At 40.2% G+C, this 23,430-nt stretch overlaps 2 protein-coding genes across 21 annotated transcripts in view; both read left to right on the top strand.

The window, feature by feature from the left end:
• Window positions 1–16,796, top strand: part of LOC129815157 (uncharacterized) — a 37,142-nt gene extending 20,346 nt beyond the window's left edge. Inside the window, exon 2 of the mRNA XM_055868628.1 lies at window positions 3,477–16,796. Coding sequence (XP_055724603.1) covers window positions 10,255–11,235 — 981 coding nt within the window. The 5' untranslated portion in view covers window positions 3,477–10,254 and the 3' untranslated portion in view covers window positions 11,236–16,796. The remainder of the gene's footprint in view (window positions 1–3,476) is intronic.
• The window catches only part of LOC129815154 (eukaryotic translation initiation factor 4 gamma 3-like), a 98,331-nt gene that overhangs the window by 25,839 nt on the left and 49,062 nt on the right, over window positions 1–23,430 (top strand). The window lies entirely within an intron of this gene.

The following is a 23,430-nucleotide window of genomic DNA, read 5'->3' as shown; positions in this document are numbered from 1 at the left end:
AAGAACTCAGCCAAGACACATTGTAGACCTCCAAGTCTGGTTCATCCTTGGGAGCAATTTCCAAATGCCTGAAGGTACCACGTTCATCTGTACAAACAATAGTACGCAATTATAAACACCATGGGACCACACAGCTGTCATATTGCTCAGGAAGGAGACGTGTTCTTTCTCCTAGAGATGACCGTACTTTGGTGTGAAAAGTGCAAATCAATCCCAGAACAACAGCAAAGGACCTTGTGAAGATGGTGGAGGAAACGGGTACAAAAGTATCTATATCCACAGTAAAATGAGTCCTATATCGACATAACCTGAAAGGCCACTCAGCAAGGAAGAAGCCACTGCTCCAAAACCGCCATAGAAAATCAAGACTACGGTTTGCAACTGCACATGGGGATAAAGATCTTACTTTTTGGAGAAATGTCCTGTGGTCAAAAATAGAACTTTTTGGCCATAATGGCCATCGTTATGTTTGGAGAAAAAAGGGGGAGGCTTGACAGCCGAAGAACACCATCCCAACCGTGAAGCATGGGGGGTGGCAGCATCATGTTGTAGGGGTGCTTTGCTGCAGGAGGGACTGGTGCACTTCACAAAATAGATTGCATCATGAGGTAGGAAAATTATGTGGATATATTGAAACAACATCTGAAGACATCAGTCAGGAAGTTTAAAGCTTGGTCGCAAATGGGTCTTCCAAATTGACAATGACCCCAAGCATACTTCCAAAGTTGTGGCAAAATGGCTTAAGGACAACAAAGTCAAGGTATTGGAGTGGCCATCACAAAGCCATGACCTCAATCCTATATAATATTTGTGGGCAGAACTGAAAAAGTGTGTGGCCTACAAACCTGACTCGGTTACACCAGCGCTGTCATGAGGAATGGGCTAAAATTCACCCAACTTATTGTGGGAAGTTTATGGAAGGCTACCTGAAACGTTTGACCAAGTTAAACTATTTAAAGGCAATGCTACCAAATGCCAATTGAGTGTATGTAAACGTCTGACCCACTGGGAATGTGATGAAAAGAAATTAAAGCTGAAATAAATCATTCTCTCTACTATTATTCTGACATTTGACTTTCTTAAAATAGTGGTGATCCTAACTGACCTAAGACAGGGAATTTTTATGAGGATTAAATGTCAGGAATTGTGAAACTGAGTTAAAATGTATTTGGCAAAGGTGTATGTAAGCTCATGCCTTTTCATGTAACTGTTTTCAAATCATCATTAGTTGAATCATGCAGCCTTAGAATGTATTAAAAATCAAAATATGTACACCAACGTTTATCACAACTAAAGTTACATAAATAACTCTAAATTAAGCATATAGGTATACCCATTTCTATAGGTAAACCCATTGTTTTATTCAGCTATGTTCAATTGTATTCTTCATACTATCAAATAATAAAAAATAATAATAATGCCACGGAATCTAAGCAAATCTTGTCTGCTAAATGAACTAGAGTAGCTCTTAGCCATAGCCATATGGCATAGCCAGATCAGGGCCTTACATAAGGACAACTCAGAGTATACTCTGTTCTTCTGAAATAGACTCCATTTTCTTCATATCATGTATCTTTAGACCTGTCTAAAATATATATTATGGATTGATTACATAGATTTATTAGACTTTTTAAAATGTAGATGTTCCAAAGGTCTGAATGAGTGGCTTGTAGGCTATGTGTGGATGCCAGGAAATGTGTTTATGTTAATTAACGGTCAGTTACCATTTTGCTGTTCATTAAGCCTATTATCTTGTTGGCAGATGAAAAGTAAATGTGGAGACCGACAGATATTTGCTTGACAATCACCGGCTGAAGAAATTTCATGACCGCCACAGCCCAAGTTCGGCCTCAAGTTTCCACTCTGATGCTGTGTTTGTAACCATGTGGGAGGTGGGAATTTACCTGTTGTGAAGTTAAAAATAAAAATTGGATGCATTCATGTGATTTTTAACTCGTTGAGAAACTGATTTGCTAATGCCTACAAACTGCGTCAACCATAAACTAAAAGTACAGCTATCATACTTGTAAACACATTATAGAGTTCAAAAACCGAAATAATGGATTGCTTTTTATAAATGTTGCGTTTAACTGCTGAAAATGCTGTTATAGAGGCAATTTACTTAGTAGAGGATGTCAGAGGTCACCATGTGGGGGAAGTGGGTAATTAGGATTAGAGGTCGACCGATTATGATTTTTCAACACCGATACCGATTTACTGGAGGACCCAAAAAAGCTGATACCGATTAATCTGCCGGTTTTTAATTTTTATTTATTTATTTATATATATATATATATATATATATATATATATATATATATATATATATATATATATATATATATATATATATATAATGTGTGTAATAATGACAATTATAACAATACTGAATAAACACTTATTTTAATATAATACATCAATTTTAGCCTCAAATAAATTATGAAATCTGTTCAATTTGGTTTAAATAATGCAAAAACAGTGTTGGAGAAAAAAGTAAAAGTGCACTATGTGCCATGTAAAAAAGCTAACGTTTAAGTTCCTTGCTCAGAACATATGAAAGCTGGTAGTTCCTTTTTAACGTGAGTCTTCAATATTCCCAGGTAAGAAGTTTTAGGTTGTAGTTATTATAGGACTATTTCTCTCTCTACCATTTGTATTTCATATACCTTTGACTATTGGATGTTTTTATAGGCACTTTAGTATTGCCAGTGTAACAGTATAGCTTCCGTCCCTCTCCTCGCCCCTACCTGGGCTCGAACCAGGAACACATCGACAACAGCCACCCTCGAAGCATCGTTATCCATCGCTCCCCTTGCAGAGCAACTACTTCAAGGTCTCAGAGCGAGTGACGTTTGAAACACTATTAGCGCGCACCCCGCTAACTAGCTAGCCATTTCACATCGGATACACCAGCCTAATCTCGGGAGTTGATAGGCTTGAAGTCATAAACAGCTCAATGCTTAAAGCATTGCGAAGAGCTGCTGTCAAACACACAAAAGTGCTGTTTGAATGAATGCTTACGAGCATGCTGCTGCCTACCACCGCTCAGTCAGACTACTCTGTCAAATATCAAATCATAGACTAAATTATAACATAACACACAGAAATACAAGCCTTTGGTCATTAATATGGTCAAATCTGTAAACTATCATTTCAAAAACAAAACATTTATTCTTTCAGTGAAATACGGGACCGTTCCGTATTTCATCTAACGGGTGGCATCCCTAAGTCTAAATATTGCTGTTACATTGTACAACCATCAATGTTATGTCATAATTATGTACAATTCTGACAAATTAATTACGGTCTTTGTTAGGAAGAAATGGTCTTCACACAGTTCGCAACGAGCCAGGCGGCCCAAACTGCTGCATATACCCTGACTCTGCTTGCACAGAACACGAGAAGTGACACAATTTCCCTAGTTAAACAAAATTCATGTTAGTAGGCAATATTAACTAAATGATGTTTATGGTTAGGTACACATTGGTGCAACGACAGTGCTTTTTTTCGCGAATGCGCTTGTTAAATCACCCTTTTGGCGAAGTAGGCTGTGATTCAATGATAAATTAACAGGCACCGCATCAATTATATGCCACGCAGTACAAGCTAGAAAAACTAGTAATATCAACCATGTGTAGTTAACTAGTGATTATGTTAAGATTGATTGTTTTTTATAAGATAAATCTAATGCTAGCTAGCACCTTACCATGGCTCCTTGCTGCACTCGCATAACAGGTAGTCAGCCTGCCACGCAGTCTCCTCGTGGAGTGCAATGTAATCAGCCATAATCGGTGTCCAAAAATGCCGATTTACCGATTTGTTATGAAAACTTGAAATGGGCCCTAACTAATCGGCCGTTCCGCTTAATCGGTCAACCTCTACTTAGGATGAAAGACGAGTTTCCCACTAGTAATTACCAGTTGGAGGGCCGTACAAGTGGATTTTTCCCAGTTGTATGTGGTAAATTGCCACTTGGTTATGAACTCACCATGACACTGCCTCCTTCATTGACAGATGCGCACCTGTGACTCTCATAAAGGGGGCATGTCTGTAGTATGGTACATTTCCCACTCCGTGCTGTGATGAGCACAACACAGGGTGCATTGGCCAATTAATTGAAAGCTTTGGCTTGCTTGTATAGAGCGGGTACTATGTGTTTGCTGAAATGAGTGCAAGAGGTAAGTTCGTAACGTTGCTCGAGCACTTTCACAAGGTGCTGAAATCCTCTTTTCTCAACCACCGAGAATGGGTGCATATCCTTGGCTATAAAAAATAGCCTACCTACCACTCTTGTAATTTCTTTGGCCTGGTCAGAATCAGCTGCCAAGGGCTGCTTGAATGCAGAAGGGAGACGATGTTGTTTCCATCTTGCTACGAAATACTGGGGTGATGTCGGTGTAAATGTGTCAACATTTGAGGTGTTGGCAACTGCATAGGCTTTTCTCATTGAGCGTGGTGACATACTGTTAACGTTTTATCCACAACTCTGTTCATCGCCATTGTAATCTATACAGAACAAAAATATAAACGTAACATGTAAAGTGCTGGTCCCATGTTTCATGAGGTTAAATTTAAACATACCAGAAATGTTCCATATGCACAAAAAGCTTATTTCTTTCAAATGTTGCACAAATTAGTTTACATCCCTTTTAGTGAGCATTTCTCCTTTGCCAATATAATCCATCCACCTGACAGGTGTGGAATATCAAGAAGCTGATTTAAACCGCATGATCACTACACAGGTGCACCTTCAGCTGGGGACAATAAAAGGACACTCTAAATGTGCTGTTTTGTCACACAACACAATGCCACAGATGTCTCAAGTTTTGAGGAAGTGTGCAATTGGCATGCTGACTGCAGGAATGTCCACCAGAGCTGTTGCCAGAACATTTAATGTAAATGTTTCTACCATAAGCCGCTTCCAACGTCACTTTAGAGAATTTGGCAGTACGTCCAACGGGCCTCACTACCACAGACCACGTGTAATGTTCCTTAATGTCATAGTTAGACTTTCAAGTAGATTAAAGTAATAACTATGGCAAGACCTGAAAATGGTTGTCTAGCAACGATCAACAACTAATTTGACAAAGCTTGAAGAATTTTGAAAAGAATAATGGGCCAATGTTGCACAATCCAGGTGAGGAAAGCTTTGAGACTTACCCAGAAAGACTCACAGCTGTAATCACTGCCAAATGTGCTTCTACAAAGTAATAACTCAGCGGTGTGAACACTTATGTGAATGAGATATTTCTGTATTTAATTTAATACATTTTGCCATTATGGGGTATTGTGTGTAGATGGGTGAAAGAGAAAGTAATGTAATTCATTTTGAATTCAGGCTGTAACACAACAAAATGTGGAATAAGTCAAGTTGTATGAATACCTTTTGAAGGCACTGTATATTTAGTGTTAGCGGTCTAACTAATGTGTTTTTAAGATTCCACTTAGGTGGTGAATTAGCCTCAAAAAAAATCCCTGTGATATTAGTGCACATACAAATGCAGGCAAATTCCTGTCTATTGAATCAAAATAAATCAGAAAATTCCAGAGCCCTATTTTAACAGTGAAATATAACAATAGCATAATTGTCAATCCACAATGCATGACAATCACTGGATTAGGTTGCACATTAAAATATTTTGATTCACAACATGAAAAGATGATGAAACAACTTATTTCTGGAATACAATGTCCATAGTCTATTACAGGTATTCCCAAACTGGGGTACGCGCAATGCCGTCGGGAGTACGCCAAATCAAAATGTATATATTTTACATGTGAATTTTTTTCACATTTTCAAACAGTCCATTTATATTTTCCAACGGGGCTATACATTTGGGTGAGATTTTTTTCTCGCCTGATATGATATGATGAACTACATTTGATTTGGGGTTCACTTATATTGGGAGTAGTGCCTTTCCTCAGCACAGAGTCCTTTGCACATATAACACAATCTCACAACTCAATAAAAACCTTCACTCTTATGCAGACATTTAGAAACAAAACATACCATTTAGAAAAATAAGCCACAGGAGTTTTTTGAGAGAATTAAGACGACTTTCGAATAGTAAGACATGTATAAAAGTAACAGATACCATTAATAAGAAGGGGCTAGAAGCACCTTATCTGGTGAGCTACTGAGTGGCTTGGACAGGCAAGCCCCATACTATTGTGGAGGACTTAAATCTTCCTGCTGCCGCGGATATGGCTGGGACAATGCTGGGGGGAAAAGGCCAAAACTATACAGACAATGCCTTCATCAAACAACACTGTTTCACGACGCAGGAGATGTTTTGAAACAATTACTGCTTCGCATACAAGCCAGTGAATTCTATGTGTTACAGCTGGATGAGTCAACAGATGTGTCAGGCCTGGCACAGCTCCTTGTATATGTCCGTTTATGTTCATGGGGGGGTCAGTTAATTTCTCTAGGATAGGGGGCAGCATTTTCACGTTTGGATAAAAAGCATACCCAAATTCAGCTGCCAGCTACTCATCCCCAGAAGATAATATATGCATATTGTTAGTAGATTTGGATAGAAAACACTCTGATGTTTCTAAAACTGTTTGAATCATGTCAGTGAGTATAACAGAACTTATTTAGCAGGCGAAACCCCGAGGACAAACCATAAAGAACTTTTTTTTTTTTTTGGTCACTCTCTTTTCAATGGATTTTCATTGGGAATACAGATTTCTAATTGACCTTCTTGCAGTTCCTACCGCTTCCACTGGATGTCAACCGTCTTTAGAAATTAGTTGAGTGTTTTTCCTTTGTGTAATGAAGAAGTACGGCCATTTTGAATCAGTGTCACTTGTTGTGTACTGTTAGAGGCGCGTGACCAGAAAGCATGCTACAAATTGTTTTAGTCCTGTATTGAACACAGATCATCCCGTCTTCAATTTTATCGATTATTTACGTTACAAAATACCTGAAGTTGTATTACAAAAGTAATTTGAAATGTTTTGGCAAAGTTTACAGGTAACTTTTGAGATATTTTGTAGTCATGTTTCACGGGTTGGAACCGGTGTTTTTCTGGATCAAACATTCCAAATAAATTGACATTTTGGATATATAGCGATGGAATTAATCTAACAAAAGGACCATTTGTGATGTTTATGGGACATATTGGAGTGCCAACAACAGAAGCTCGTCAAAGGTAAGGAATGAATTATATTTTTATTTCTGCATTTTGTGTCGCGCTTGCAGGGTTGAAATATGCTTATCTCTCTTTGTTTGCAATGGTGCTAACTCAGATAATAGCATCGTTTCCTTTCTCCGAAAAGCCTATTTGAATTCTGACATGTTGGCTGGATTCACAACCAGTGTGGCTTTAATTTGGTATCTTTCATGTGTGATTTAATGAAAGCTAGATTTTTATAGTAATTTATTTGAATATGGCGCTCTGCATTTTCTCTGGCTTTTGGCCAATTGAGACAGTAGCGTCCCGCCTAAACTCAGATTTTTGGATATAAATATGAACTTTACCGAACAAAACATACATTTATTGTGTAACATGAAGTCCTATGAGTGTCATCTGATGAAGATCATCAAAGGTTAGTGATTAATTTTATCTCTATTTCTGCTTTTTGTTACTCCTCTCTTTGGCTGGAAAAATTGCTGGGTTTTTCTGTGGCTATGTACTGACCTAACATAATCGTTTGGTGTGCTTTCGCCGAAAATCCTGAAATCAGACATGTTGGCTGGATTCACAACAAGTGTAGCTTTAATTTGGTGTTTTGTTTTTCATGAAAGTTGGATGTTTATAGTAATTTATTTGAATTTGGCGCTCTTCATTTTTACTGGCTTTTGGCCAAGTGGGACGTTAGCGTCCCACATATCCCAGAGAAGTTAAAGAAGACGTCTTCTTCTGCAAACCACTGGAAACCAGGACAACTGGAGAGGATATTTTTAAAGTACTGCACAGCTTTGTGACATCAAATGGACTTTGGTGGTCAAGATGTGTTGGTATCTGTACTGATGGCGCAAAAGCCATGACAGGGAGACATAGTGGAGTGGTAACGCGCGTGCAAGCAGTGTCTCCCGACGCCACTTGGGTACACTGCAGCATCCACCGAGAGGCTCTTGCTGCCAAGGGAATGACCTGACAGCTTGAAAGACGTTTTGGACACTACAGTGAAAATGGTTAACTTTGTTAATGCAAGACCCCTGAACTCTCGTGTATTTTCCACAGTATGCAATGATATTGGCAGCGACCATGTAACGCTTTTACGGCATACAGAAGTGCGCTGTATGTTTTTTTGAATTGAGAGACAAGCTTAAAGTTTTCTTTACTGACCATCATTTTCACTTGCCTGACCACTTGCATGATGAGTTTCTCACACGACTGGCATATCTGGGTGATGTTTTTTCTTGCTTAAATGATCTGAATCTAGGATTACAGGGACTCTCCGCAACTATATTCAATGTACGGGATAAAATTGAGGCTATGGTTAAGAAGTTGGAGCTCTTCTCTGTCTGCATTAACAAGGACAACACACAGGTTTTTCCATCATTGTATGATTTTTTTTTTGTGTGCAAATGAACTCAAGCTTACAGACAATGTCCAATGTGATCTAGCGAAGCACCTGAGTGAGTTGGGTGCGCAATTAAGCAGTTACTTTCCCTAAACGGATGACACAAACAACTGGATTCGTTATCCCTTTCATGCCCTGCCTCCAGTCCACTTACCGATATCTGAACAAGAGAGCCTCATCGAAATTGCAACAAGCGGTTCTGTGAAAATGGAATTTAATCAGAAGACACTGACAGATTTCTGGTTTGGGCTGCCCTCAGAGTATCCTGCCTTGGCAAATCGCACTGTTAAGACACTAATTCCCTTTGCAACCATGTACCTATGTGAGAATGGATTCTCGGCCCTCACTAGCATGAACTAAATACAAGCACAGGCTGTGTGTGGAAAATGATTTAAGTGTGAGACTCTCCAATACAACTCAATATTGCAGAGTTATGTGCATCCTTTCAAGCACACCCTTCTCATTAACCTGTAGTGAGTTATTCCCAATTTTCGATGAACAAATAAGGTTTTATATGTAAGATTGTTAAATAAAGAGCAAAATTATTTATTTATTTTATTATTTGTGCCCTGGTCCTATAAGAGCTATTTGTCACTTGCCACAAGCAGGGTTGTGACAAATTCACACTCATTCTTATGTTTATTAAACATATCGTATAGTGTGGTTGTGTGTGTGTGGCAGGCTTACAATGATGGCAAAAAACAACATTTGAGAGTGTTGACCCTGGTGCTCGATGGGGTAGGCAGCTGGAGGTTGAATGTTTGAAGGGGTACGGGACTATAAAACAGTTTGGGAACCACTGGTCTATCAATAAAATTACTTTATAAGGTGATACCCAATTTCATATTGCGTGATGCTGTGGAAAACAATTGTTGGCACCAAATAATGGGCTGGCGCAATCAACTTAAATCTTTAGTGGCACCAGTGCCACCAGGGGGAAATGTTAGTCTGGAGCCCTGCAATGTCTGTTTAGTTTACACATTCATTACAGCTTAAAAACGAAGTGTGTGTGTGTAATGTATGACAGAAACATAGGGCATATCACTGAGCTCAGTCTGCATCTGGGAAGATGTGGCTGTCACCTTAGGGCTCACTGCCACATGATTCATCATAACTGTCAGCTTCACCCCCCCCACCTACCCGCTGCCGTGTGTGTGTGTTGCCCACACTCCGTTACCCTGCTGCTCCCAGTCTACTTACTCTGATGCCTAAGGTGACCCCCTCTCCACTGCGGTGTGTCAGAGCCGCTGCTGAGCTGAGCCGTGCTGTCTGCCTGGAGGCAAGGGTCTGTGCGGGGGAGGAGACACAGTACAGGAGCCTCTCATACAGTGGATCTCCGCTCTCTGGAGATGCTTCTGCTGTGGATTATTTTAGAACATATGAAAAATAGAAGGGGAAAAAATCAGAACCTCAGCTTGCAATCCAGACACAGAGTGCGTTCGGAAAATATTCAGACCTATTGACTTTTTCCACATTTTGTGTCTGTCTTATTCTAAAATTATTTATTTTTTCTTCAATCTTCACACTATACCCCATAATGACAGCAAAAACAGACCATTTACTCAGCTGGCAAGTGTGTTTACGGACATATTCAACCAATCCCTATCCCAGTCTGCTGTTCCCACTTGCTTCAAGAGGGCCAGCATTGTTCCTGTTCCCAAGAAAGCTAAGGTAACTGAGCTAAACATCTATCGCCCCGTAGCACTCACTTCCGTCATCATGAAGCGCTTTGAGAGACTAGTCAAGGATCATATCACCTCCACCCTATCTGACACCCTAGACCCACTCCAATTTGCTTACCGCCCCAATAGGTCCACAGATGACGCAATCACACTGCACACTGCCCTAACCCATCTGGACAAGAGGAATACCTATGTAAGAATGCTGTTCATCGATTACAGCTCAGCATTTAACACTATAGTACCCTCCAAACTGGGTCTCGACCCCGCCCTGTGCAACTGGGTCCTGGACTTTCTGATGGGCCGCCACCAGTTAATGAAGGAAGGACACAACATCTCCACCCCACTGATCCTCAACACTTGGGCCCCACAACGATGCGTTCTCAGCCCTCTCCAGTACTCCTTGTTCACCCATGACTGCGTGGCCATGCACGTCTCCAACTCAATCATCAAGTTTGCAGATGACACAACAGTGGTAGGCTTGATTACCAACAAAGACGAGACGGCCTACAGGGAGGATGTGAGGGTGTGGTGTCAGGAAAATAACCTCCCACTCAACGTCAACAAAACAAAGGAGATGATCGTGGACTTCAGGAAACAGCAGAGGGATCACCCCCCTATCCACATCAACGGGACAGTAGTGGAGGTGGAAAGTTTTAAGTTCCTTGGTGGACAAACTGAAATGGTCCACCCACACAGACAGCGTGGTGAAGAAGGCGCAACAGCGCCTCTTCAACCTCAGAAATTTGGCTTGTCACCAAAAACACTCACAAACTTTTACAGATGCACAATCGAGAGCATCCTGTTGGGCTGTATTACCTCCTGGTACGGCAATTGCTCCACCCACAACCGTAAGGCTCTCCAGAGGGTAGTGAGTTCTGCACAATGCATAACCGGGGGCAAACTACCTGCTCTCCAGGACACCTACACCACCCGGTGTCACAGGAAAGCCAAAAAGATCATCAAGGACAACAACCACCCGAGCCACTACTTGTTCACCCTGCTACTTGTTCACATCTAGAAAGCAGGGTCAGTAGAGGTGCCTCAAAACTGGGGCCCAGAGACAGAAGTTGTTTTTCAATCTCAAGGCCATCAGACTGTTAAAAAGCCATCACTAACATTGAGCGGCTGCTGCCAACATACTGACTCAAATCTCTAGCCACTTTAGTAAATTAAAATTGGATGTAATAAATATCACTAGTCACTTTAAACAATACCGCTTTATATAATGTTTACCTACCCTACATTACTCATCTCATATGTATATACTGTACTCTATACCATCTACTGCATCTTGCCTATGCTGTTCGGCCATCGCTCATCCATTTATGTTCAAGTACATATTCTTATTCATTCCTTTACACTTGTACTACTTAAGTACTTTACACCACTGCTCAGTACTTTGTTGAAGCACATTTGGCAGCGATTACATCCTTGAGTCTTGGGTATGACGCTACAACTTGGCACACCTGTATTTGGAGAGTTTTTCCCATTCTTCTCTGCAGAGCCTCTCAAGCTGTCAGGTCGGATGGGGAGCGTCGCTGCACAGCTTTTTTCAGGTCTCTCCAGAGATGTTAGATCAGGTTCAAGTCCAGGCTTTTGCTGGGCCACTCAAGGACATTCAGAGACTTGTCCCTAAGCCACTCTTGTGTTGTCTTGGCTGTGTGCTTAGGGTCGTTGTCCTTTTGGAAGGTGAACCGTCGCCCGAGTCTGCGGTCCTGAGCGCTCCGGAGCAGGTTTTCATCAAGGATGTCTCTGTACTTTGCTCTGTTCATCTTTCCCTTTTTTTGAATCCCCACAGCATGATGCTACCACCGCCATGCTTCAAAGTTCAAAAGAGTTCTTGGTTTCATCAGACCAGAGCATCTTTTTTCTCATGGTCTGAGAGTCCTTTAGGTGACTTTTGGGTAAATCCAAGTGGACTGTCATGTGCATATTACTGAGGAGTGGCTTACGTCTGGCAACTCCAAAAAGGCCTGATTGGTGGAGTTCTGCAGAGATGGTTGTCCTCGTGGAAGGTTCTCTCATCTCCACATAGGAATTCTGGAGCTCTGTCAGAGTGACCATCGGGTTCTTTGTCACCTCCCTGACCAAGGCCCTTCTGCCCCGATTGCTCAGTGTGGCCAGGATGAGTCTCTAGGATGAGTCTTGATGGTTCCAAACTTCCTCCATTTATGAATGATGGAGGCCACTGTGTTCTTCGGGACCTTCAATGCTGCAGACATTTTTTGATACCCTTCCTCAGATCTGTGCCTCGACACAATCTTTTCTCTGAGCTCTACGGACAATTTGTTCGACCTCATTGCTTGGTTTTTACTCTGACATGCAGTCAACTGTGGGACTGTTTTATATAGACAGATGTGTGCCTTTCCAAATCATGTTCAATCAATTGAATCTACCACAGGTGGACTCCATTGAAGTTTTAGAAACATCTCAAGGATGATCAATGGAAATAGGATGCACCTGAGCTCAATTTTGAGTCTCATGCGGTCTGATTACTTATGTAATTAAGGTATTTCTGTTTTTTGTCTATAAAACAGTCTTCGCTTTGTCATTATGCGGTATATTGTGTGTAGATTAAGGGGGGGGGGGGGGATTATTTAATCAATTTTAAAATAAGGCTGTAACGTAACAATGTGGGCAAGGGGTCTGAATATTTTTTGAATGTGCTGTATATGAAAAATCATGATTTCTTTCCTATTCAACAAAAGTGGGGGATTGGTGCTTGAAATTATTTGAATGCTGTATAAATATAGTAACAATCAAATTATAAACAACTTACTATAATATTTCACTTTAACTGTTAAATAAATATGATCATACTTGGTGAAAGTACAAAATTGGTACCAGTTCATATCATTGATAACAATGTTCTGCCCAGCATTCTCTGAGCGACGTGGAGACACCATTCAAATGCCTGCTATCTCGTTAAAACTATCTTCAAGCATGAAGTGATTTCGTTCCTCTGTGACCAAAAGAGTGGTACTGTTTAAATTCGATGCAATTATTTAGTATTTTTTTCAAGGGCTGTCAAATGATAAAAATAACTAATGCCATTAACACGATTAATTAATCACAATTTTTTGAATTTGCTCATTTGGCCAGTTTAACACTTGTGCACAGCAGTGGTGGTCGGTGCCATTTAAGATGCGGGATGTTTTTTAAATTTTATTTTTATGAGCATAGCCTTATTTCTATTACGACATACTGGATGACTGTCATTCATATTCCAGTCACCCAGCTCAATGTAACATTGATAGGTTTAGGCTACTTCTTGACACTCAAATTCTCTCTGTACCCATCATGAGGTTGCTACAACCTAGACTGTGAAATAGCCTATGAACGTTTACAACAGAGAATTTTGAGTAATCAAAGTGACATTGAGTGACACATTCAGTACCACCTTGCACACTCTTGGCTGCATCTATCTGATATAGGGAGTAATCATTAGTCCAACAGTTGCAAATGTGAATTTCTATTGGACAAATTCTGGTATTTTTATCTCCGTTCGATTTGCTTCCATTTTAAGAAAAGTTTTTATACAGTATCGATGGAATGAATACACCCCTGGTCACACGCAAATACAGTTCACTTTCAGCTGTCTGTGACCAGGTGAAAAACCCCTTTCCAAGCCAAACCTTCATATCATGACTGCTGTAACCGCCACACACAACCTACATTGTTGTCACATCATGGTATGAAAGATGGCTGCCGTTTTATTGGCTCTTAATAACCTCTCTAGGATAGGTGGGACGGTAGCGTCCCACTTGGCCAAAATCCAGAAAAAGTGTAGCGCACCAAATTCAAATATATTACTATAAAAATCAATCTTTCATGAAATCACACATGAAAGACACCAACTTAAAGCTACACATGTTGTGAATCCAGCCAACATGTCTGGTTTCAAAAAGGATTTACGGGGAAAGCACACCAAACAATTATGTTAGCTCAGTACATAGCCATGGGGTGGGCAAACTTTTTGACTCGCGGGCCACAATGGGTTCTAAAATTTGACAGAGGGGCCGGGCCAGGAGCATTTGGAGGGAGTGTTTGGGCCGGATATACTAAAGCATTAAATGTAGTGTGTGCAAACCTCATAGCACAGTAAGAACACTACAACCCAATTTATTAACTGTCTTTCAAATGTGAAAAATAGCCCTTATCAGTTAATAAATTTGTCTCAAGGAATTTGCAAGATATGGCATTTACATACTATTTCGCAGATACCGGGATGAGGAAATGTAAATAGATTAAAATAACATACGCACTGTGATTTATCAAGATTGCGTCTGTTTTTAATAAGTTTCAGTCGAAGGTGCAAAGTTAAAGAAATCAACATTTATTGAAAAATGGAATCACTTTCAACATTCAAAACATATTATTACACAACGAAATACTCAAGCTCAATAATATCTACTTGTGTTAAACTCCGCAAAATCATGGATGGATTGTCCTGACCGCGCGCTCTACAAACTCGCCACGGACGCCCTCGCCTTCACGCGCAAACAGTACACGTGTATCGTTGCCAAGCACACAGACATAGGCTGTATTAAATATCCTACCTGCAGCTGAAAATTTAAATTTAAATTAAGAGCGATGTGCGGCGTGTTAATAAAGCTACTGTACCGCTGCTGTGCGTAAATGCGCATTGCTCTTAATTAAAAGACGCACTTCCAAACTTTCCATATGCATTTTTTCATAACACAGCAGAAAAACTCACCATTTCAGTGGGAACAGTGTTGTTGGTCTCCCTTTTTTGCCAGTGCATCAAAGTCTGGAGTTAGTTTTGTTGTGGCAATTCTCAGGACAGATCTGAGGTGTTGGTCAGTTAACTTGGATCTGTGATGGGCTTTGTTGATTTTCATGACGCTAAACGTCTGCTCACACACGTAGGTCGAGCCAAACAACACCAGCATCTTCTGCGCCGTCCTCCGGAGGTTTGGAAACGCGGTCTCGTTAAGTGAAGCGTAAAAGTCATTCAGTTTAAGAGACTTGAACTTCTCCTTTGAGACGGAGTCAAACTGAAGATCGATCAGTTCCAATTGCAGCTCCTGCGGTGCTGATTCGGGGTCTTGTGACAGGGGACAGAACACCAGTTGAAGTGACTTGTCAATTTTTTAAAAATCACAGAACCGACGGCAAAATTCTCTGTGCAGATCGTCCAGTGATTTGCAGTATTTCTTCGCATTTCGGGCGGCCTCTTTCTGCACGGCTAGTGTGGGGAAATGTGCGAAAGATTTGTTTTGACATTTGCCTGGAGAATAAAACCAGCTTGGATTTGAAGGCTCTCACATTTGTGTACATGTCGTGCGCAAACTGATCTTTCCCCTGTAGCTTCACGTTCAGCTCATTCATGTGTGAAAATATGTCCACAGCAAACGCAAAGTCACAAAGCCAGTTTGTGTCGCTCAGCTCGGGGAATTCTTCGGATTTCCCCATTAAATTAAAAAATGAGCGAATCTCGTCTTTGAGCTCCCAGACTCGTTGAAACACTTTCCCCAAACTTAACCAGCGGACGCGAGAGTGGTAAAGTAGGTCCTGGTGATCCGCATTAGTTTCTTCCAGGAACGTAATGAACTGACGATGATTAAGTCCCCTTGCTCGTATGAAGTTAACAAGTTTTACAACTGGATCCACGACGTGATTAAGCTGCAATACAGACTTACACAGAGACTCCTGATGAATGATGCAGTGAAGTAAAATAACATCCTGGTCAGGGTTTTCTTCTTTCACTTTATCCTGGATTCTTTTCAGCAGCCCGATGTTTTTTCCAGTTAAATTTGGCGATCCATCCGTGGTGACATTGGCAAGTTTACTCCAAGGTAGCTTCATTCTCTCGATGACAGCAGACACCTGTTCATATAAGTCCTCTCCTCGCGTTTTCCCTTTCAGTGATTCCATGCTCAAAAGCTCCTCCGTTATCTCAAAACTGTCGTTAATCCCTCGGATAAAAATTAGGAGCTGAGCAGTGTCTTTTATGTCGTTACTTTCATCCAGTGCTAGTGAATATAACTTAAAGGACTCCGCCTTTTTGTTTAACTCGCTGACTATATCTTCGTCAATCAGTTCCACGCGGCGAGTCACTGTCCTGCGTGCTAAACTGATTTTTTCAAACTTGGCTTTGCTCTCCGGACACAAGAGACCTGCTGTCTCTACCATGCACTCTTTCAAAAACTCGCCTTCGGAGAAAGGCTTGCTAGCCTTTGCTAATTTGAATGCCAGCAAATAACTTGCCTTGGTACTTGACTCTTGAATTGCAGTTTGTCGGTGAAAAAAGTTCTGTTGACTCTGTAAATTAGCTGCCAACCTCTGAGCAGTAGCCGCCCGTTCTTGTGTTGACTGCTTGCTAGCATAGTTTGCATGCTTCGTGGCAAAGTGACGGCTGATATTGTACTCTTTGAAAACCGCAACAGCTTCTTGGCATATCAGACATACAGCCGTTGATCGGACTTCAGTGAAGAAGTATTTTGTTGTCCACTCCTTAGTAAACACTCGGCATTCGCTGTCCACTTTCCTTCTTTTTGGTCCGCTCATTGTCACAGAAGGGCTTAACCTGTCTAGGATCAGCGTGGCGCTAGCGGCACCCCCCCCCCCCCCCACTGAAAAACCAGTGCCGCGAAATTCAAAAAAAATATTTTTTTAAAATATTTAACTTTCACACATTAAAGTCCAATACAGCTAATGAAAGACACAGATCTTGTGAATCCAGTCAACATTTCCGATTTTTAAAATGTTTTACAGGGAAGACACAATATGTAAAGATGTACATCTATTACCTAAAAACACATTAGCATAATCCACCATCTTTTATTTGTCCACCAACACCAGTAGCCATCACCAATTCGGCTAAACTAAGATATTTATAGCCCCTAACCAACAAAAAAACTCATTAGATGACAGTCTGATAACATATTTATGGTATGGGATAGGTTTTGTTAGAAAAAAGTGCATATTTCAGGTATATGGCATAGTTTACAATTGCACCCACCATCACAAATGGACTAGAATAATTACAATGAGCAACGTGTTTACCTAACTACTAATCATCAAACATTTCGTAAAAATACACAGCATACACGAATCGAAAGACACAGATCCTGTGAATACAGACAATATTTCAGATTTTCTAAGTGTCTTACAGCGAAAACACAATAAATCGTTATATTAGCATAGCACATAGCACATAGCAGCCCAGCATTGATTCTAGCCAAAGTGGGCGATAACGTCAACATCGCCAAAAATATATTCATTTTTTCACTAACCTTCTCAGAATTCTTCAGATGACACTCCTGTAACATCATATTACACAATCCATATAGAGTTTGATCGAAAATGTTTATATTTAGCCACCAAAATCATGGTTAGACAATGTGAAATGTAGCTCAGCTGGTCAGAAAATGTCCTTGCGCCACTTAGACAGTGATCTACTCTTATACATAAATACTCATAAACGTGACTAAAAAATATAGGGTGGACAGGGATTGATAGACAATTTAATTCTTAATACAATTGCGGAATTACATTTTTTAATTTATCCTTACTTTTCAATACAGTTTGCGCCAAGCGAAGCTACGTCAAAAAACATGGCGTCCTAAGCCACTAAAATGTTTCGACAGAAACACGATTTATCATAATAAAAATGTCCTACCTTGAGCTGTTCTTCCATCAGTATCTTGGGCAAAGGATCCTTTCTTGGGAGAAATCGTCTTTTGGTGGAAAGCTGTCCTCTTGCCATGTGGAAATGTCAACTGCGTTCGGGATGAACTGAAAAGCGTGCCCAACTTTTCACATCGTTGCAAAAATAAATGTCCCAAAATCGCACTAAACGGATATAAATTGCTATAAAACGCCTTAAATTAACTACCTTATGATGTTTTTAACTCCTAAAACGAGTGAAAAGATGACCGGAGAAATATAACAGGCTAAACTAACGCTTGGAACAGATGCGCGCCGGTGTCCTCTAGGCTCATGACGCAGCTCCCAAAGAATGACTAGCTTCAGGGTTTTTTCATTTGTAGGGCCTGTGAACGAGCAATCGAGCCCGTTGGAATCGTCATCACGTAAAGGCATCCAGGGGAAGACGTAAGAAGTGTCCGTATAGTCATAGCAACGACAGTGCCCTTTTAACTGACTTCAGAAAAGTGGCCAACATTTCTCAAATCTGACTCCATGTCAGGGAAATTGCTGTAGCATGGGCTCTGTTCCACTTAGAGACAAAATTTCAACTCCTATAGAAACTATAGACTGTTTTCTATCCAATAATAATAATAATATGCATATTGTACGATCAAGGATTTTGTGGGAAGCCGTTTCAAAAATTACCCAATTAGCATAAATAGTCTAAACAGCGCCCCCATCCCCAACAGGTTAATGGTGACGTGAAACGAAGTGAAAATTAAAGTGAAATAAAGAGAAATACGCGCCACTCCAACAACGGTCAATGTGTTTTGAGTGCGCCATCTATTGGGGAAACGTGGGCATTGCAGGGAAAGGGGAAAAAAAGGAGGTTTCTACTATAATTTGGACAAGTTCGGCGGGCCGGATTAAAAAGCCTAACGGGCCGTATGTGGCCCGCGGGCCGTAGTTTGCCCATGTCTGGGTCATAGCCACAGAAAAACACAGCCATTTTCCCAGCAAAAGATAGTAGTAACAAAAACCAGAAATAGAGATAAAATGAATCACTAACCTTTGAACATCTTCATCAGATGACACTCATATGACATCATTTTACACAATACATTTATGTTTTGTTCGATAATGGGCATATTTATATCCACAAATCTTGGTTTACATTGGCGCCATGTTCAGAAATGCCTCCAAAATATCCGGAGTAATTAGAGAGCCATGTCAAATAACAGAAATACTCATCATAAACTTTGATGAAAAATACATGTTTTACATATAATTAAAGATACACTTGTTCTTAATCAGATTTTTTTTTTTTACTTTGCGTAAAAAGCACACCATGCAATAATCTGAGACGGCGCTCAGATAGTAACAATAGTTCTCCACCATGTTGGAGTCAACAGAAATACGAAATTACATCATAAATATTGCCTTACCTTTGATTATCTTCATCAGAATACAGTGCCAGGAATCCTAGTTCCACAATAAATCTTTGTTGTTTTTTTCCGATAATGTCCATTACTTGTGTCCAATTAGCTAATTTTGCTAGCATGTGTAGTGCACATGTCTAAACGCTCACGCAGATGCAGGCAAACGTCGGACGAAAACTTCTAAAAGTTATTTTCCAGGTCGAATAAACTGGTCAAACTTAGTAGAGAATCAATCTTCAGGATGTTGTTATCATTTATATCCAATAAGGTTCTAACCGGAGAATTCTTTTCAGTCTCTATAAGTAATGAAACGCAAGACGATATAATGAGGAAAGCGCGTGACCCAGGACTGGCAATCTGCCAGACCACTGACTCATTCCCATCCCATCCGGTCCCACAACACAGCATAAGCTTCATTCTACGTTCTACTGACTGTTGACATCTAGTGGAAGGCGTATGAAGTGCAAACAGATTCATATATTACAGGGAATTGAATAGGCGATGACTTTAACAACGACCACTCTCAGAATTTTGACTTCCTGTTTGGATTTTTTCTCAGGTTTTTGCCTGCCATATGAGTTCTGTTATACTCACAGACATCATTCAAACAGTTTTAGAAACTTCAGAGTGTTTTATGTAATATGCATATATTAGCATGTGGGACAGAGTAGGAGGCAGTTCACTATGGGCACTAAATTCATCCAAAAGTGAAAATGCTGCCCCCTATACCAAAGAAGTTAACCAACTGTGCTATTTTGTTAGTTTTTTTTCGCATTGTTTGTCACTTTTAGTTTTGTACTTAATGTTGCTGCTACTGTCTCTTATGACCGAAAAGAGCTTCTGGACATCAGAACAGCGATTACTCGCCTCGAATTGGACAATGAATTTTCTTTAATGAGTCGTACGGGAGGGATATACTCCAAACACCCGAACAGGCCCTCATCCCCATAATTTGCTGGAGAAAGAAAGCGATTTTGCGGAAAGAGATCTGGGTACCTTCTGAGGATCAGGTGACGATTGGCTAATCTGCCTTTGCCATCCGTACTGTTAGCTAACGTTCAATCGCTGGAAAATAAATGGGACGAACTGAAATTCCCGTGTAGTTGAAGTTGGAAGTTTACATACACCTTAGCCAAATACATTTAAACTCAGTTTCACAATTCCTGACATTTAATCCAAGTAATAATTCCCTGTTTTAGGTCAGTTAGACTCACCACTTTATTTTAAGAATGTGAAATGTCAGAATAATAGAGAATGATTTATTTCAGCTTTTATTTCCCACAATAAGTTGGGTGAATTTTGGCCCATTCCTCCTGACAGAGCTGGTGTACCTAAGTCAGGTTTGTAGGCCTCCTTGCTCGCACACGCTTTTTCAGTTCTGCCCACAAATATTCTTTAGGATTGAGGTCAGGGCTTTGTGATAGCTACTCCAATACTTTGACTTTGTTGTCCCATTAAGCCATTTTGCAACAACCTTGGAAGTATGCTTGGGGTCATTGTCCATTTGGAAGACCCATTTGCGACCAAGCTTTACCTTCCTGACTGATGTCTTGAGATGTTGCCTCAATATATCCACATAATTTTCCTTTCTCATGATGCCATCTATTTTGTGAAGTGCACCAGTCCCTCCTGCAGCAAGGCACCCCCACAACATGATGCTGCCACCCCCGTGCGTAACGGTTGGGATGGTGTTCTTCGGCTTGCAAGCCTCCCCCTTTTTCCTCCAAACATAACGATGGTCATTGTAGCCAAACATTTCTATTTTTGTTTCATCAGACCAGAGGATATTTCTCCAAAAAGTACAGTCTTTGTCCCCATGTGCAGTTGCAAACCGTGGTTTGGCTTTTTTATTGCAGTTATAGCCTTTCAGGTTATGTCGATACAGGACTCGTTTTACTGTGGATATAGATACTTTTGTACCTGTTTCCTCCAGCATCTTCACATGGTCCTTTGCTGTTGTTCTGGGATTGATTTGCACTTTTCGCACTAAAGTACGTTCATCTCTAGGAGACATAACTTGTCTCCTTCCTATGACGGCTGCGTGGTCCCATGGTGTTAATACTTGCATACTATTGTTTGTACAGATGAATGTGGTACCTTCAGGCGTTTGGAAATTGCTCCCAAGGATGAACCAGACTTGGAGGTCTACAATGTGTCTTGGCTGAGTTCTTTTCATTTTCCCATGATGTCAAGCAAAGAGGCACTGAGTTTGATGGTAGACCTTGAAATACATCCACAGGTACACCTCCAATTGAATCAAATTATGTCAATTAGCCTATCAGAAGGTTCTAAAGCCATGACATTTTCTTGAATTTTCCAAGCTGTTTAAAGGCACAGTCAACTTAGTGTATGTTAACTTTTTATGGCTGCAGGGGCAGTATTGAGTAGCTTGGATGAAAGGTGCCCATTTCAAATGGCCTCGTACTCAATTCTTGCTCGTACAATATGCATATTATTATTACTGTTGGATAGAAAATACTCAAGTTTCTAAAACCGTTTGAATTATATCTGTGAGTAAAACAGAACTCATTTTGCAGCAAACTTCCTGTCAGAAAGTGAAAAATCTGAAATCGAGGCTCTGTTCCAGGGCCTCCCTATTAATCTGCTTGAAATCTATTAGTATACATGCACTTCATACGCCTTCCACTAGATGTCAATAGGCAGTGAGAGAAGAAATGGAGTGAATAGCTTGATCTGAGGTCAAAAGAGAGGTCTTGGAATGACATGACCCCAATTTCCTTTGTTCAGGAAGGCACGGGTAGGACATCAGAATTGGCTTCTGAAAAGCTTTCGTTATAGACGGCTACTATCTCCGGCTTTGATTTTATTTGATAAATGTGACAATATCATCGTAAAGTATGTTTTTTCAATATAGTTATCAGATTATTGAAATTTTTTCGGGAGTTTTGGCGTGTTCCGTTTTCTGCGTTTGGTGACGATGGACAGCTTCGCGCTACTTTGCTAGTTTTGGTTGCTAATTCGAGAGGGGAAAAAGGACATTCTAAAACCAAACATCGATTGTTCTGGACAAAGGACCCCTTGTGCAAGATTCTGATGGAAGCTCAACAAAAGTAGGACCCATTTATGATGTTATTTCGTATTTCTGTCAAATGTTTAGACGTATATTCCGCTCTTATTTTGGGCGCTGTCTCGCTATAACGTAAGCTGCATGTCGTAATAAAGTTATTTTTAGAATTCTAACACGGCGATTGCATTAAGAACTAGTGTATCTATAATTTGCTGTACAACATGTATTTTTTTAGTAAAGTTTATGATTAGTTATTTGGTCAGAATAGGTGAGTGTCAGAAATATATCCGGAGATTCTGGAAAATAGTTGCTACGTTTTCACAATGTATAACCACGGATTTCAGCTCTAAATATGCACATTTTCGAACAAAACATAAGTGTATTGTATAACCTGATGTTATAGGACTGTCATCTGATGGAGTTTGTCCAGGTTAGTGAAAAATTATATCTTTTGCTGTTTTTTTGCGATCGCTAACTTTTGCTGCTGATAAATGGGTTGTGTTTTTGGCTATTGTGGTAAGCTAATATAATGCTATATTGTGTTTTCGCTGTAAAACACTTAAAGAATCGGAAATATTGGCTGGATTCACAAGATGCTTGTCTTTCATTTGCTGTACACCATGTATTTTTCATAAATGTTTTATGATGAGTATTTATGTATTTCAATTTGGTCTCTGTAATTGTTCTAGCTGCTTTGGTGCTATTTGTGATTGCAGCTGCAATGTAAAACTATGATTTATACCTGAAATATGCACATTTTTCGAACAAAACAGATTTATTGTATAACATGTTATAAGACTGTCATCTGATGAAGTTGTTTGTTGGTTAGTTTGGTTGGTTCTTGGTTAGTTAGGTTGGCTTTGTGCATGCTACCTGTGCAGTGAAAAATGTCTGTCCTTTTTTGTATTTGGTGGTGAGCTAACATAAATATACGTGGTGTTTTCGCTGTAAAACATTTTTAAAAATCGGACATGTTGGCTGGATTCACAAGATGTTTATCTTTCATTTGCTGTATTGGACTTGTTAATGTGTGAATGCTAAATATTCCTAAAAAATATCTTTTGAATTTCGCGCCCTGCACTTGGACTGGCTGTTGTCATATTGAGCCCGACTTAGGGCTTGCAGCCCAAAG

The sequence above is a fragment of the Salvelinus fontinalis genome, chromosome 18 (genome assembly GCF_029448725.1).
Source record: "Salvelinus fontinalis isolate EN_2023a chromosome 18, ASM2944872v1, whole genome shotgun sequence".
In the NCBI taxonomy this organism is placed as follows: Eukaryota; Metazoa; Chordata; class Actinopteri; order Salmoniformes; family Salmonidae; genus Salvelinus; species Salvelinus fontinalis.
The sequence above is the reverse complement of the archived record's forward strand: the minus strand, read 5'-3'. Positions and strand labels throughout refer to the sequence as shown.